The following is a 17931-nucleotide window of genomic DNA, read 5'->3' on the forward strand; positions in this document are numbered from 1 at the left end:
TTACTCCAAAAGCACTTTTAGTTTGGCCTAAACACTGTATGCAAAAGGCCCAGTGTATTTAAAAAAAAAAAGAAAGAAAGAAAGACAAACCAGGACAAACTACCCACAAGTTGTTATTCTAGAAAGGACACACAAACTTTATCCTCTATTCTTTTTAATGTAACTGCATTTAATCCATGTGGGCTCAGAAAATGTGCCTTGGTGAAAAGTCAAAACCAAACATGTTGAAATATTCAGGTCAGAAAAATGTTTTCAATGTTTCAAATGTTTTGTTTAGAGTCAAACTCTACACGTGTTTTGGAAGAAGCCAAAGACTTTAAATAAACAAAAAAACAGCAAAACAAAAAAAGTTAAAACAATACATGATGGCCATGAATATTAAGGTTTCACACAGACACTATACTTATGTGAAAGAAACTACAAAAAAAAATCTCAATTTTTTAAATTGTCTGTTTATCTACTTATAAACAAACTTGTAAGTAAAGAATGTTATATTCCATTATACTTAATTTACACCTCTAGTCCCATCCTCCAGGGCTTCATGCCCTGGAGGATGGGACTGTGGCCCCCCACACCCTCTAGCAGATCATTACATTAAGGAACCTTTTAAATACAAGCGCGCTCATGCTCACAGGTGTACACACAGGTGATCACACACACAAACTACACCCTTTTTGGCTCCTACCTCAAAGCACACTGTGCGCTGTCGATCTTACGTGCTGCACAATAATGTTTAATATTAAGTATTTAGTGTTATATTCCCATATATCATTGTGATGTTGTTTATTCTATTACTCTCGTTTTCTTCTGCTTGTTTTCTTTTTTCTTTCTCAACAGGTGATCCAGGTGATCGATATATGTATTTTTTGTCTGTTTATTTTGTTGGTTTTTGTTTTTTGCCCTTTATCCCCGTCCCTCTTCTCCGCTGTTTTTTTTTCCCCCCTCTTTCTTTCTCCCTTTTCTTTTCCCCTGTCCCGTATCTAGCAAGTAAAAAAAAAAAAAAAATAAAATAAAATAAACAATAAAAGGTAAATCAAATGGACCATTACGGCAAGGCTGGGATGGTCCATTTGGTAAAGTAAATCCGTTGGGCATCTTTCTTCGCCTTTAGACAATAATTCTGATGGCAAAAGAACCAAACGGGACAGGTTTAAAAAATAAATAAATAAATAAAAAAAAAATTTACACCTCTAGTTAATCCGGCTGGTACGTACTACCTGCCATACTCCATTTCAGATGGATTTCAAGGTCCCGACTACTAAAATCATTACTCCGAACATAAAAATCAAACCTGGACTATATCTGGAACAGCAAGAGATCTGACAACAGATGGTGTTTAAACTACATTATGTTAATGAGCCAGAAGCATCATGTTCTATTTTCAACAGGAAGAATAAATCCTTCTCTGAACACAAGCAACAAGGTTTTAAGCCCAAAACAAAAAGACAATTCTGTTAAAAACTAAGCAATAGATAGTCTACTCAGCAATCAACAATAGCAATATACCTCTCTCTGCAGCTCGCTGACTGTAGCTGTGAGATTGAGCATCAGTTTAGTGACGTTTTCCAACTGGCTCTGTAGGACTTGGATGGACTCTGTCTGCTTCTGGTCCTGAAAATATACCAAAAAAAAAAAAAAGAAGAAAAAAAAAAGATATTAGTCAGCACAGCTGCTCAGGTGTCAGTAGATGGAGTAAATAAGACTCTTGACTGCAAACATATTTTACTGTGATTAAAGATGATTAATGCAATGAGACCTGTTCCTCAGCAATACGGGAGGTGTTTTGCAGCTTGATGATGGTCTTATTGAACGCTTTCTGCATCTCTTCCATCTGTTTACGATATCTGGAAATCACAGATACATATAAATAACTTCTAATAATATCTCCCAGATTGCAAATATCTGAAACAAATTAGGACAGTAAAATCTGTACTGAAACTTTGCTTTTTGTTGCAGTTTAGATTTGAAAAGTTCAACATGGCCAGTGGTTTCACCTCTGGCTGAGTTCCTCCAAGTATCTGCTGGACAGACTCATGTTCATCTCCAGAGCTTTGATCCTGTTGTTCAGCCTCATGAACACACTCTCTTTCTGGCTGGATCCGTGGACTGCGCCTCCGTTAACTAACACGCTGTTCCCATTCACTGCTCCACCATTATAATCTCCACCGTTCTGCAGCTCTGCATAGAAGTCTGTAGCCGTCCGCTGAGCGTTGCCATTCCCACTAGCACTCAGCAGTTCCTCTTCTACAGTCTCTTCCACCCGATGAGGCTCTCCTGTCTGAGGAAGTGAATCAGCCTGCTCCCCCTGGGTCTGGGAAGCCTGAACATTTTGTCTCTGCGAGTCCCCACTGTCTACGCCTGACTTAACTGAGTCTGTGTGAATGTCACTTGAAGGCAAAGCTGCTGGCAGCTCAGTGGGAGGGGAGATAAAATCCTCAGGTCTTGAAGCAGTGGGAAGAGGCTGAACAGGCTGATCTTTGACAGGAGGAACCACGACGACAGGAGAAGCCGTCTCAGAAGATGGAGATAACGGGGGAGTGCTGGCAGAAAGCGTGGGGGTGACGCTGCTGGCGTGCTGCGTCTTTGGGATAGAGACAGCTTGGAGGGGAGGAGTGGGGACAGGATCTAGGGTTGCGTCTTTAACTAAAGGTAACAAGTTCTCCTCAGGGGTTGGGGTAGGCTGCGTTAGGGAGCTGTGGCTGTCTGAGAAACTCTGAGGGGGGATGGTGGAGGTTCTACTGGGCTCTAGGAGGATGTTGAGCTCGGGAGTGTATGAATCAGGTGTGTCAGTGCTGAGAGGTGTGTCAGTGGTGTACGCCTCACTGAGAGCTTTGCACTCATTTTGCCCCTTCTCAGGCACCTCGAGTTCTGGAGCTTTTTCTGTGAGAGGGAGGGGTTCTTGGATAGGTGTGGGGGCAGGAATAGGAATCAGTGGAGGTGTGTGTGTGAGGACAGGTGTGCTCACAGTTCTGTGAGTCTGTGTTTGAGTGCTAAGCTGCCTCTTCTTAAGGCTGCGCAGTCTCTCCTTGGCCAGCCTGGCAGAGCACCAGCGATGGAGCAGCTCAGGCAGGGTGACCATGCAAGACAGAGAGAGGGAGGAGAAGGAGGTGAAAGGACAGTAAGCCTGGCTCTCCCACTGGTTCCTGTCTGCCTCCTTCCTCATCTCCTCCTCGCTCTTTTCCCCTTCTTCATCATCCTCTCCCTCCTCCTCCAATAGAGTAACAGTTGACAGTCTGATCTCCTCATCCTCTTCCTCCTCCTCTACTAGAGTGACAATCTTATCCACATCCTTATGTGGATCAGATGATGAGTGGGAAGATGTGGAGGAGTCACTAGAGACAGAGACCTCTTCTGTTGTAGGTTGTTCTGGCTTTGAAGGTTGCAGTCTGAAGAAAAGAAAAAACAAAAACATGCTTTCTGTGGGATTTGGAGTTGAAAAGCTCATCATGTGGAACTGAATTCAATTTAAATTAATAAAGGTTTATCTCTGATGGCTCTTACACTGTGTGTAGGGCCTCAGTTGGTTTAGCTGACTCTGCGCTCTCCTTTTCACCCCCCTCTGTTGTTGCGTTACCTGGGGGTTGGAGAAACACACAATAATTAACAAACACAGCACATCAATAACACTTGGCTACTGTTTTTAAGATTGCGTAGAACCCTCTAACTTGGCAGTGGCTCGTTTCTTTCCACCCTCCTGTAGGAGGGACAGTGTAGGTGCACAGTCCCTCCAGGCTGGAATGCCCATGTTTAGGCAAAGGAAGAAATGCTGTAAACCAGTCTGTTCCAGTTTGAACTGATTGTGTCTCTCCCAAATTCTGTCTCACTCAGTGGGTGTAAATGGGAATAAAAACAGTCACTGTAGAGAGCAAACAGTAAAAAGACACTATAGAGTTGTGCTAATAATTGAAAGGATGAATTTGTGGTTTTTTAATGTATTTTTTTTTGTATCAGTGGTCATAACCAACAGGTCTAAAAAGAATATATAAAAATAAAGGCATTTTTAAAAGCATAAAGAAACATAAGAGCCAAATCTTTTAAAGGTTCCCCCCTCCCCCTCTCTTTAATTCAACCCTACTAGAGAAAAGTTGTCTAAGAAGTCATTTTGATAGCGCTCTGTGTGGTAGACAGAACTAGAAGAAAGCTCAGCGTCATAGGCCTAACTCTGTCTTAATTTAGCTGAGCTCCTTGCCAAGAAGAACTGAAACAAAGATAGCCAAAGTTCTGCTGAAATACTGCTAAGGACCTCCTGCCAAGAGCCAAGTAAACATCTGGCTCTCTTAGCACATATACACATGAACATTCAGTCTATGCATATGTTTGCACTTTAGCCAAGGAAATAAAGTGACCCAGTTTTTGAAGCAGTTAATCTAAACAAGATGTGGAAAGACAGGCTGGCTGGAGAACGCGAGGAAAAAGGCAGTCACACAGTAAGAGCAGAGTACAGGAGTGAAAACACAGCATTAAAGTTTGCTTTATAAGTGTTAAATACATTTGAAATTATTTTTTAAAGGGATTTCATAAGATAATGCTATACTGTTTATAGAAGAAGCACAACTATAATTTGCTTTCACATTAAGGAAGTTTTCATTTAAACCTCAGGAAGGTGTGAAACCTATTATGTAATATGGACGTTTCTTAACCGGAATTTCCAATTAGCTTTTCACACATGAAAGCACGCACTTACACAAAACAAAACCCTGTTGGATGGATGATTCATGCTCAACAATCTCAATAAAAGTCTTTTATAGTGCTGACCCGGAAATCCCTGCTCCATAACACTTCATACAGATAGACCAGTCATACTACCTCGAGCTAAGGTGTGGGAGCAACATGCAACAGAATTCAAGTCAAGGTCTTTTCTAACAAAGGGGAATATGTGAAGAGGCTGAGCCATCAATGTCAGAATGCTGATTAAATCTGACCTGCAGAGGTGGACCAAGTATCTCTTAATATCAAGTTACGCAAGTAGTTTGCGAAACACGAGTACTAGACCATTTTTATATGTACATTACACACATAAAAAATGTGCCCGTAACTCAGCATGTGTAACGTTCTCCTGGCAATCTGTAGTTTAAATCTGTAATTTACTTTAACTTTTAAAGAGACAGTAACAGATCACCTAAATGTGATGTCTATAAAACAGGAAACTTGAGTTTATCAGCTCTTTATTGGCAGTTGAATGGGAAGCCAAACAAATTTTAACTTACGTTACACTTGTGCATGGATGTGTTTATCCTTTGCCTTACACTTATGCTTAGAGCAGTGCAAATATAAGTTAGTTCAGTGCCCATTTGGGCTAACCCCAAAATCAGTATGAATGGATTTATTTTGAGGGTTTTTTTTTAAGAAAATTAAAAATGAAGCAATATAAATAAGTCTAAGATACTCTGATGAATGTAAGATGACTGAAAATGTTGACTTGTGCATGGTGTACTGTTCAAGTGTTGCATGTGAAAATGTGATGGTTGAAAAAACAGAAAAGTAAATTTTTTAAAAAGTCTAAAAAGTGGCGTCTGAGAAATCAGTACCTCCTGTTTCTGCTCCACTCTCCAGCTCTGGCTTTCCTCCCAGCACATTAGCAGCAATGTTGTTTACCATGTTTAGGATGGCATCTAAAAAAATTAAAACAAAGAAGAAGAACATGCACGCAATGCATTTATTTTCCATGACATGAGATTTCTGACTGACAGCAGCTTCAGGCCAAACACATATCAAAGCCAAACCACATATTGTGCCATATGTTTTTGCTTTTTTTTTTTCTTTACCATTCTCTCTGATGACTGTATTCTCCTTCTATATTATGTCCCCTGGATTTACTGTCATGAGTTTTATTTTAAGCCTTTCCTCCAGGGTCCATCCACTCTGAAGCCCTTTTATGGTTTATGGTTAGAGCTCTGAGACTTGTGTGCACGGTACATTTTCAGGGGTGCACCGTTCCCCTCCTTCGCTAACGCAGGAGACAGAAGGGCACCAGTGTATTTGTGCATGTGTGTGTGGTTTCCGGAAAAAAATAAAAAAAATAAAGCCAAGCAGCAAAATTTATGCAACCCAAAAAGCCCACAGTGCATACGCAGGATACCAAGTGGGTTAAAATACTTCAAGTTGAACAGTATGTGAATGAGTTCATACCCAACAGGCCATAAAGTTGGCTGCTGTACCAACAACTGTATGAGGTCTGAGATAATTGAAAAAACTGTGTGCACTATGACTGGATAAAACAGTATTAAAGCCAAACACTTACACAAATCATAAAATAGTTCTTCTTTAACATAGGATGGAAACACCAGATTACTGTAGCTGCAGTTTGATGACATGTAACGAAACATTTTCATTAACATTTTTCATGACAGTTGCCAAATTTTTTTATTGCTTTTTTAAATTCGATCAGGTAGGGCTCTCCGCTTTTGTTCTGAAGCCATCTGACCAACAGCAAAAGCTCGGCCCAAACTGGGTTACGTTACAGGAATATAAGATCCAGAGCACAGCAGCAAATACAGAAAAAAAAAAAGAAAAAAAAGAATCAGGGTACTACAATGGCACCAAGTCCAGACCTCAATCTGACTGAAATGGTGTGAAGGGACCTCATGAGGGCTGCGTCAACATGAAGAATTCCTCCTTAAAGATGTGAGACACTGATCTTCAAGTTATTGCCACTAAAAGTGGTTCAACAAGCTAGTGAACCAGCTCAACTGCATAAAGTTCTGTGAAAATCTATTTTTCACGACTGCATTTATAAGAACGTGTGTATGTGTACATACTGGTTGCTGAACCAAGCAGGTTTTTGGAGGCCTTGTCTTCTATTGGTTGGTAGCCAGGAGGATAGTCTGAAGAGAAACACATGGTAGCAGTTAAATTAAAATCATATTAATTGGAAAACAAAGGCAAGAAATCGAAGTAATGTATTTGGTAACTACTTTGAAGAATAATGTATTTTGGCCTTTTTGAGCCCAGTATAACCTATAGATTTGTGGCACATGCACTGGTTTGCACAATGATGAAAGTACAGTATGAATTCATTTCATATTAACACATCCATTTCCGGTCTTTTACATACAAATTTCAAATTTGTACATTTGAAATCAACGTCAACATCTTACCATAGTCCTCATCCAAATACTCAAGTCTCTCTGAGGGGTACTGAGAATCTGCTATCTCCTCATACTCCTCCACCATGCTGGTACCAAACACCCTACACAACACACAAAAACAATGCGTTACACAAACAGACCTACAGAAAAGGTCAAGAGTTGAAATTACCACACAGCGGAGGCAGTGGAATTTTTTGATGCAGCTCTAAGAAAACAATGCCACTTGAGAACATTTTGAGATAAAAGATAAAAAGTCAAGGAAACTAAACAATGTGTTGGATATGGATGGACAAGTGATGACTGTCTATAAGAAGTACCATCTGAGGGAAATTAACTACAAACCCCCCCCCCAAAAAAAAAAAACAATCTTTCTATTTATTTTTAATTCCTTTTTTTTTTTTCTTATTGTGATTGTGCAGTTAAGGTCTTTAATGTGGACATTCTTAAGGAACCCTCATCATCAGACTGACTGTGCAAGAAAAGACATTTTAGCTGTCTTACAACATTCAGAATTTAATCTAAAAAAAACAACAACAACAACAACAAAAACAACAACTAAGGTGGCGCCTAATAAGTAAACAACAAAATCTAATCATAACAGACCTTTCATGATATAGCGGAGCTCCTGGAATTACAGCTGTCTGGATAACAATTTGCATTGATGTAATAAAATCAAAGTGACCTGCCAAAAGCTGGTTTGTCAACCCTGCTTATGATAAAGGCGGTTGTGTTTTAAAAGACAGATTCCAGAAACTTTCAAGATCTAATTAAGTAAACTGGAACAAGACAAGACGATAAGAGTGTTCTTCAAAACAAACAAACAAAAAACGAATGGCATAACGGTTAGAAAATATTAACTTTTATGCCAGATATCATTTTATTTGGTTTTATTAAATAGCGCTTCTTACAATTTGCCAAATTTACCCAATCACACAAGCACTTTTTCCTATGCTTTTTCTATGTAGGTGCTTTCTGATATAAACGCATTGGAAAACAACAGTTGGGGTTAGCATCCTGCCCAAGGATACTTGGCATGCAGACTGGAGGATCCAGGAAGCAGCTAGGCATCGAACCACCAACCTCCCAATTAATAGATGAGCTACAGCCACCCATGGGTTGATAAGATTAGAGAAAGGTCTAGGAAGATAAAGGAAATTCTTTAACTTACCTGATAAGACTGAGGGGACAGAAGTGTTCAGATCCAAAGTGAGAGAGAAGTTCAACCTGCAGGTACAATAGTTAAGCTATTAAACAGTATAAAAATATGCACAACTCCATGAACCCACAATCCACCAAATTAGTAGAACTGCCAAGCTTTGACAGTTTGTGCATGTTTTACTTGTTTATTATCCACATGCATTAAAGATGAAACTCTACTCGCCCATTTTAGTATACAAAAAATAAAAGTGTTCTTATTTCAGCCCATTATAACCTCTGACAGAAAGAGAAGAGTGCTAACCTTTATGTACTTGATGAACATCTGATGCGAGAAGAAGACAAAGACAGAAGGAGAGAGAAATAAAACAAGAAAAAGAAATCAGTAAGAGCTGATTCAAGCTACAAGGAAGTCAAGAATCTGTGTACGGTTCAGCTCTCTTCTACGACAAACACACAGCTGATATATGCAAGATCACCATTCTGCAACAGTACACAGGCAAGACACTAAACAGATGTTTCTAATAAGCTGCAAGAAAGACACAAGCAAGACTGAGGGAAAGACAGACAGACTTACAGGCTCACTACTCATTAAAAAAAGAAAGAAAAAAAAGAATAAGATGCTCAGGAAGTAGAAACTAAAAATAGATGAAGCTGAAATCTAAAAAAAACAAGTTTATGTAATAGAAACAAAACTGGTTCAGAATAGATGTGAATCAACAGTAAGTTCCTACACAAAACACCCACGAGTTACATAAAAAAAGGATAATTATCCAAGTATTAATCACCTGCTTAACAAGTCTACACTGAATATTTATTGGCAAAAGTGATTCTAAGGAAAGAGACAGTTTAGAAGAGCACCGATTTAGATCACACTTTCAAACCCATTTTTATAGATAATAATGGGCTCATGTTATGTGAAAGCTCACAGACATAACTACATAGCCAACCTTTAACACACTTAATCAGAAAGAAGCAGATTTCATAAATACAATGGACAACAAATTTCCTTAGGAGGCTATGTGTATGACAAAAAAGAAAAAAAAAAGAAAAAGTGATATCCATCGATGAACACCTTGCCTTGTTTGTTACGCTGCAATTTAAGCAGAAATGAGGCACGTCTGGTTTGACTTATGGATGGAGACAGAATCCCACATATGGGAGCATTTAGGAATCTGAACCATGAGTGTAGGGACAAAAACTATTTTAATACTTCTTGTCTGTTTAGTTTTCCTTAACATTCAGTGGCAAACCTAATATCTAACCATCTGAAATTTAAATTCATCTTAGTGGAAACCACTGTAAGCGCCCTGAAAAAGGATCACGGCTTAATATAAACTCTAGCGTGATGTAAGTACAATCCACACTGTCCAGGACGGCCAGTCGTGACACTCACATGTTAAATACAATCAAAACAGTCGTCGAGTTCCTCTACCATGTAATTCTCACATGTAAACGGTTACGCCCTCACAGTCACCATAATTTAGCTATTCAAAAGATGACAGCCCTGATGTCATCAGTAACTTTCTATTAAGTCACAAGACACTCCCTGGAGCTACACCTTTAACTTCCGTATATAAGCATGTCAGTATGTGTATATATCTATGTCTAAGATTTCTAATATACCACTGAAAATGGGGACATTTTATGTACACTTTATGGTATGTTATTATTCTATCTGCAAGTAAACAGGAGTACCTTCACATATTTAGCATAAAGCTGTTCATCTAGTGGGAAGCTCTGGACTATCCGTTCATCACGAGCATGGAAAGTTCCCAGCTTTACCCACTTGTTGGTAGGATATCTGCAACAGAGAGAGGGGAAACGTACGATGTGAATGTGAGGAAGATCGATTTTGTAACATGTCATCTGGCATGACCTCACAGGGTTTGATACAAATGTCACTATATTCATGCCATGTCTAAGAGTGGCAATTATCGGCATTATGGAGCAAGACAGCGCTAGATATAAATCTTTAACAAAGACAACACAAGCCCTGACTGCACTAAATTTAGAGGTGATAATACTAGGGGACAAAAATGAATGCAAAACTGGTTTAGAAACTGATTTAATTATAGAGTACTGGCTTTCCCCTCATTTCTAAATGGGTTATGGTGGATAGCTGTCAGTTTCTTGCTAATATTGTAGGATCTTTACCTTACAATATAAAGAGCTGTGAGGCAACTGTTGTGAACTGGTGGTATATATAAATACAACTGACTTCTTCTAGGAGGAACTGAATATCATCCAACCAGTGATGATAGAAAGAAAAGTACTTGATTAAAAAACATTTAATATTAATTTATTATGAGCAAAAAATAACAAAAAAAAAATATGCAAAACTATTGTGAAACTTTATTTAGCCACAGTGCAAGTTTGGAAATGGGATACCTGAAAGGTCTCTATATGCTTAAGTTGATAACCACAATGTATGTCCTTAGCTAAAAATAAATAAATAATAAAAATTTGGTTTTTAATATTTTTTAGTGACATATTTTAGTGACATTCCTCTTCATTCGCTCATCTACTGACTTTTAATTTCATGTGGAAATGAACTGAAAACACACTACTTTCTATACAACACTGGAAATGTAGATGCAAGGCCTATGCAAATCATTCGATCAGGTTAGTGCAGCTACGCAGATGCGTGTTTGTGGGACGGCTTGAGCCTTCCTGCAGTGGTACATAATTTCGTTTTTGGCATGGTGCCTGTTTGTTTCTGTTTTTTCCCCCTACACCTGAGGCGCATGGCTGTCAGCAAAACTGACAGTAAAAAGAGATCTGTTGATAGTCATACTGATGTTGCAATAAGCAACATTACATAACTGAGTTAGTGGTATTAAAGGGTGGGCTTTAAATGAATGTTATAGTCATAACAGAAACCCAGTGTGGACAAAAGTATTATGTCAGTAATTTAAAAGAACATCCCTTTGTGAAGCTTTGTGGTTACTATTTTTCACTGCTTGTCAATGCAAATACTACAAATATCATGGTTAAGATAACGAAATGGCCATTATTAGATAAAAATCGATGCAGGAACATGCATGAGGCAGTTGAAGGGTTGCGGGAGCCGTTATGAACAGGGGAAGTAAATGGTGTGGCATGGGGCTTACACAGAGCTTTGTCTGCTATAACTGTCTGACAGCATGCTGAATGTAGTTTTTCAATTGCACACTAGCTTAAAAGGAGAAAAAAAAAACAAAAAACAAACAAACAAGTGAATACCTGTCACTGATGGAAACTAGAAAGTCTTTGGGTGTAGATGAGAAAAGCTCAAAGTTTGCAATGTCCAGCTGCTTTACTTGAATAGGCTCACAGAGTTCTATCACAAACCTGTAGAGAAGCAAAAAATAATTAATATAAAAACTTGTAAAGCTAAAAATTGGGCTCAGTTAAACCCAACCATTATTGTGGGACCCACCAAATTTTGTTGCTGCATGGATTTAGCATGTATAAGTCCATATTCTCCATGAGAATAGCAGACGTGCTCTGAAAGAAGAAAAAAAGTTGAACTTAAATCCTACCATCACCCCAACATTGTTAATCTTGCTTGTTTCCTTATACAATTGCAGGCAAAATGTGACAAAAATGGTTTCATGTGTGCTTAGATGTCCGTCTCAGCTTAAATGCTAAGCGAACAAGTAAAAAGTCATTTCACACATCTGTTGACGCATAATGACAGCATGACGTCTGTCCTTTTGAGTGTGAAGGTTCGCGTTTGTGTGTAGGCGGCAGGGCGTGATGTGCATCTAACCTTGGCCTCACTGTTGGCAGAGAGTATCTTGGCTCCACACTCTACAGAAGCGTAGTTATTCTTGAAGTTTTTCTGGACCTTCTTTGTTGGATGGGGGCTGCTGCTGGTTGAGGTATGGAGAGACTGACCTGGACAGAGAAAGCACTACATTAGGTCTTTTCGAGAGCCTTGAAAATGAGTGGTGCCAAACCGCAAAGAATAGAGATATTACACAACATGCATAAACACATGCTCCACTGACCGCTGCACAAAGTGTGCATAGCGTGAAAAGGAAGGGAAAAAAAGAAGGAAGCTATACAGGAACAGAACACAAGGAAGGATGCAACCGAGAAAAGACGCAGCATACAAACTGGTAGTAAGTAGTCTTGTTTACAGAAGCAATGGCATAAAACATGTTGTGTCACAGTCAGATTAACATCAGCAAGCTATTTTTGAGGTGCCTCAGAAAACAAAGCTGTGAATCAAGCCACTGAACCCAAACTTAAACAGGAACTTAGTTGTTCATGTGACATGTCTCTAGTCATCCCTGTACGAGTTGTCTCGTGTCTGTACAATAAATCCACATACTTTTCTCCTTTTCCACCTCCATGACTTGCTTCTTCCATTCATCAAAGGTAGGGATGTCCTCTTTGCTGGGCACAGAGGGATCAGTCTCCCTGGCATTGTTTGTTTCCCCTGTCTGAAACATACACACAGATCCAGAATGTAATATCAGACACCAAATAATATGCAAAAAATATTTACACGGTGGATGAAGTAAACCTTGAATTTCTGTTAACAAGGTTACTTGGCATCAGTGACTCACTAAGCAAGTACCTTATTATACAAGCATAATGTGTGGTAGAACAACTAAAAGATGCCCATCCTCTATTCATGGTAGTAAAGCTAGCCCGTGGCGACTGAAGTACTGAGATGCACTGAGCTGTGATTAATATTTTGATGGATTATATAAGTGCCCCTTTGAGCCTCACAAGAGAGCCTGATTCTGAAAATCCACAACTCAGACAGCCTCTTATGTAAAACACCCTAACAGCCCAACAAGAGTCATTGCCGGCCACATACAGATTAGTCATTAGTTCTCAGCTCCAAATCAGCAAAATGAGGTACAAACACACCATGAACACAAGCCCTCCCGTCCCCTGAAACTAAACACTTTCCCCGGATACAATCGTCCTTCAACCATGAAAAAGCAACTGACAGCAGGCTGACTCAGCATTTTCAAACTGAAACATTCAAATGTTGCCCTTTGCTAGAACAGATGTGCATGCTGAATATTTATAATGTTCATGGCCACCGAGACGGCAGGTTTTGGAAAGTTTTGCAGTCTGTGCAGACAGGTGGACTTACTCAACCTTAGGCCACCGATCTTATTATATCCAAGCTCAGTGCTCATGTCGTAGCAGTTGTTCCAAAATAATCTTCTCCCTCAGATCATATTTCAGGAACAGCTCACCTGAAACAAGGACGCTGACTGTACCTTGGTCTAAGTTTTTCCCCCACCACGTGTCCAGCTGTCAAATTTTCAATCATGATACCAGCAGTTTTGTAATGCCTCAAGCCATATGCTACATGTGATTTGCTTCAACAGAAATAACAATTCCCAAACACCACAAAGCCTCTAACCTGCTGTTCTTTGTGTTGGTGGTGTGAGGTGTTGCCCACTTGGTCCAAAACAGACAGCCCATCTTCCAGCACCCCACGCTGCTCTTGTTCCTGGTCCACTAGGCCTGAGGTGGACTGAATTTCTGTTTCAGGAACAGAGCTGTGCCTCTGATCTGTCTGCTGGTCCTCTGTGACAGCCTCATCCATGCTACATCACAGAGAGGGGACCAATGTGGTGTAGAGGGAACAGAAAGAAATGGACAGGGGAAGAATAAAGGAACAGAAGGGCATGGAATAAATAAAAAAGTTCAAGGCTATGTCGAATATGTGAGTTAAAAAAAATAATAACAAAATTGAGTTTGACATTTTTTAAAATCCTTGGTTGGAGCAGGCAAAACAAAGAAGGGAAATTTAAAAAAAAGAAAAGAAAAAAAAAAGCAACATTAAGTAGAGAGCAAGGCCAGCGGTCGACGGTTGGGCACAGCAGAGAGGTGTAGCTTGTACCTTCATTATCAGTCTCTGTGCTTTGACTGGCTTCTGGTGGTTAGAAACTCACCTGAGGAGAGGGCTGCCAAAAGGGGAGCTTTCACAGGTTGCCAGTTCGGGGGGAATGACCCCGCACTGTGAATCAGAGTGCTCAGCAAAGACAAAGCTGTCTACTGGGAATTCATCTCCTGCACTGGCAACCCGCACTGCACTGAGGGAAAGAAAGGACATGGCGTTTACCACACCTCCTTACACTGGGGAAGGCAGACAGGAGGGTAGGGTGGGGGAGAGGGCGGGATGGGGACAATGGGGAGGAGATAAATGACACAGAGGCATGAGAGCGGGAGGGAGAGAAAAGGAAGAGGGGGGCAGAGTGGTTGGCTGCTGCTGGTGGATAGCTGAATAGGACTTGAAATGCTGATTGAAATGTCCCAGTTCTGAATACAGAAGATACCATGGGAAGGACATGTTGTTGTTGTTGTAGGAGATATTTAGACTAATCTGGGTCAAAGTTCCAGGTCCATAGGGATGATTCTCTTTATTTATTTTTTTTAAACTTCCATTACAAAAACCATTAGAAAAAAATAAATAAACAGTCCCTTGCTCCAGCACAATGCTCCATGAAAAATAACTGAAACATCCATGGGGTCAGATCTTCTTTAGACTCATCTTCTAGTGTGTGATGAGTCGCTTTGTGTAAATAATTGTGAAGAAAAAGCAACTGAGGGAAACAAAAGTCAAGCAAAAATACCAAAACACATTTGCAATGTCTGACATGACAATAGTGGCACTGAAACAGATTACGTTAGACCTGGACTGTCGTGAAACTGGCTTTAACCTTAAGAAGAACAACATGTTCTATGGTTTTTTTTTTAGCAATGTAGGATTAGAAATTCAGTTCTCCAATTTCAGTTTTGTGGTTATAGCCAACTTCTCTTGAAAGACACCAGATCATTGGCTTGATGAAGTGAATCTGAGCTTACCCTGTGTGGGTCAGCCCAGCACTCTGTGAGGTAGGTTTGTTTTCAGCTTCATCGGGGGATGTGTCTGGGTTTGAGTCTAGACTGGGAATTGGTTCACTTGAAATCTCTGCTGGGGTATCTGTGGTCACTTGGCCCTGTGCTGGAACTGGTTCTGGAGTGGCGAGCACTGGGGCATCATGGTCGTGGTCCTGTGTGTGAATCTGCAGGCCCAAGTCAGCCTGGGGATCTGGGGTAGGTTCTGGCTCAGGGGCAACAGGTACAGTATCTGACTCTGGATCTAGCTTTGTCTCTTCCTCTCCAGCTTCTTGTGGCTTCACAGTCTGGTAACAGAAGAAAAGGTACATTTCTGATTAGGGCTGTTCGATATAACGATATATATCGGATGATGATATAAAAACATCTACCGTTTCATTTTACGCTATCGTTTGTTTCGTGGTGTCGCAAAATAAACGTTTACGGCAATATTTTTTCATCGTTTTGATGGTCACTGTAGTGGTTATATTCATTTCTTAAAGTTCTCTCTTTCTCTTATATTTAATATAACCACACTTCGGACGGACAAGCGCCTGTTTTATGCGTTGTCGTTAGCAACAACGACGGTAAAACCATCGCTGTCCGCTTGTTTATTTTCCACATAAACCTTTCACAATAAAGCTCAAGATCCTGTTGAGACTTTTCAAAATAAACGGAATCACCTGAAAGAGTTTGCAGAGTATTTACGGATGAGAAGCAAAAAAGAGCCGTCAGGTGCTAAAAAAATAAACCTTAGACTCAAACGTTAGAACAGGCTTTTCCCCGCAGCACGCTGTGTAATAAATACTCAAAGAAAACGGCGGTCTTTACAACTTATATCTAAAAATATATAGTTTCATGCATCGGTTAAAACACTGGACTCCAGCTACATGACGCCCAGCTGGAAACACTTCACGCAAGTCGAGCTGCCCGAGATTCACAAAATTTACAGAAAATGTTAAATTTGTGATTTATAACGTTATCGGACGATAGACGTCTTATATCGGGATATGAGATTTTGGTCATATCGCACAGCCCTATTTCTGATGCAATTTAACTGCTCACCTAGATCAGTGCCATCAGATTAAGATCAACATTATTCATCATTTTCCTTTTCCAGTTCATGTGTTTGTGTCCCACGTACACAATATACTTTTGAGAGTTTATGATGCACACTTAAAAGCTGAGCTCTGCCTCACACTCCACCTTTAAGGTATTTACAACCTCAATTTCCCTTTTTTTATTGACACTATTTTTTTAAAGCCTGCCTTAGTATCCTGTTCACTGTCACTTAACTTTGAGCGATAATCTGGAAAACTTCCAATAACTGATGTGTCTTTTTACCTCTTCATGGTGTATGCTCTGTTTTTGTAGTTTCTCTCGTGCTGCTCTCTCGGTCTCTAGCCCCATATCGTATGATGTGTGTGTCTTCCATTCTTCCACCACCTAGGAGAAAATGAATAATAAGAACACAGGATAAGAAATACAAGTTAATGACATTACTGGCATTGTTACTAGATTGGGTTTTATTCTAAAAATTAGTTTTTTGTATGTAAAAATGTCAAAAGCAAAAGGTCTTTCCATCTCCTGATGTGAAAAAGCCTTTTGTCGATGGACAAAGGCAACATTATAAGGCTAATGACCGACTGCCAGGGCTGCTGGCAGAGCTGTTTGTTGTTGGACCTCAAACAATGATTCTTTTTCTTCTGTGCCCACAAATGCATACCAAAACTCATTCACTTCCCCAAATTATCATTCATTCTGACACTCACTGACACATGAATACAGAGAAGCATTTCAAATTTTTTAAAAAGTGAGGCGATCTACAATTTTCCTCGTCCTACTTCGAATGGCTCCAATGACATCGACACACTTTGGATGAACTACTTTCAGTTTAGACAATATTTAGCCACGAAAGCCTGAGAAAACATGTAGAGCTTCAAGTTTGAACCCACAGGGCAGGTCCTAACCTAAATCACATCAACCTCTATGACTGATTCTGCAGAGCAGACCAGGTTCTGACAGCGTGTAACTGGGCTGGTTACTCAGCTTTGTGAGTAACCATTTATCCAAATCCAAAATCCAAATCCAGTTTATTTATATAGCACATTTAAAAACAAAAGGTTTGCCCAAAGTGCTGTACAAAAACAAAGTGTAAAACACAAGATAAAACCACTGACACTTACATAAAACATAAAACACATAAACTATCAATATCAACACAACACACAAATATCAACTCACGCCAGTCTGAACGCTATCGAAAAAAGGTGTGTTTTTAAAAGCGTTTTGAAAACAGGAAACGAAGATGCCTGTCTAATATTTAAAGGCAGCGTATTCCAAAGTTTTGGGGCCATAATTGAAAAGGCTCGTTCTCCTCTGCATTTGAGCCTTGATTTTGGGACAACCAACAGCAGCTGGTCAGCTGATCTGAGGGTCCGTGAAGGAATATAAGGCTGAAGTAACTCGGAAAGGTATGGGGGAGCAAGACCATTAAGGCATTTATAAACCAGTGTTAGGACTTTGAAATTAATTCTGTAATGAACAGGAAGCCAGTGAAGAGAAGACAGGATAGGTATTACATGTTCATGCCTGTGGGTACCAGTTAAGAGGCGGGCAGCAGCATTTTGAACGAGCTGAAGACGAGCAAGAGACCCTTGGCTGACTCCAACATAAAGTGCATTGCAATAGTCAAGCCGTGTTGAAATAAAGGCACGTATTACCTTCTCCATGTCACGTCTTGACAAAACTGGCTTCAGCTTTGCTATTTGCCTCAGCTGGAAAAAGCTTTTTTGCAACACCGAATTAATATGTTTGTTCAATTTAAAATCTGAGTCCATAATGACTCCCA

The 17931-nt window shown here is 39.9% G+C and overlaps 1 protein-coding gene across 8 annotated transcripts in view; it reads right to left on the reverse strand.

The window, feature by feature from the left end:
• Positions 1 to 17931, reverse strand: part of suco (SUN domain containing ossification factor) — a 45405-nt gene that overhangs the window by 5140 nt on the left and 22334 nt on the right. For 5 of the 8 annotated variants that reach the window (XM_063467244.1, XM_063467242.1, XM_063467241.1 and 2 more), the window contains exons 3-20: positions 16425 to 16526; positions 15069 to 15388; positions 14156 to 14296; positions 13621 to 13807; positions 12565 to 12676; positions 11998 to 12125; positions 11665 to 11732; positions 11469 to 11576; positions 9942 to 10047; positions 8548 to 8568; positions 8257 to 8312; positions 7098 to 7189; positions 6759 to 6824; positions 5529 to 5612; positions 3502 to 3574; positions 1995 to 3386; positions 1757 to 1844; positions 1507 to 1611 (exon numbers count right to left, since the gene is read on the reverse strand). In XM_063467244.1, coding sequence (XP_063323314.1) covers positions 1507 to 1611; positions 1757 to 1844; positions 1995 to 3386; positions 3502 to 3574; positions 5529 to 5612; positions 6759 to 6824; positions 7098 to 7189; positions 8257 to 8312; positions 8548 to 8568; positions 9942 to 10047; positions 11469 to 11576; positions 11665 to 11732; positions 11998 to 12125; positions 12565 to 12676; positions 13621 to 13807; positions 14156 to 14296; positions 15069 to 15388; positions 16425 to 16526 — 3249 coding nt within the window. The remainder of the gene's footprint in view (positions 1 to 1506; positions 1612 to 1756; positions 1845 to 1994; positions 3387 to 3501; positions 3575 to 5528; positions 5613 to 6758; positions 6825 to 7097; positions 7190 to 8256; positions 8313 to 8547; positions 8569 to 9941; positions 10048 to 11468; positions 11577 to 11664; positions 11733 to 11997; positions 12126 to 12564; positions 12677 to 13620; positions 13808 to 14155; positions 14297 to 15068; positions 15389 to 16424; positions 16527 to 17931) is intronic. The other 3 variants (XM_063467247.1, XM_063467240.1, XM_063467245.1) reach the window with 2 other exon arrangements.

This window comes from Pelmatolapia mariae, linkage group LG23 (genome assembly GCF_036321145.2).
Source record: "Pelmatolapia mariae isolate MD_Pm_ZW linkage group LG23, Pm_UMD_F_2, whole genome shotgun sequence".
NCBI lineage: Eukaryota > Metazoa > Chordata > Actinopteri > Cichliformes > Cichlidae > Pelmatolapia > Pelmatolapia mariae.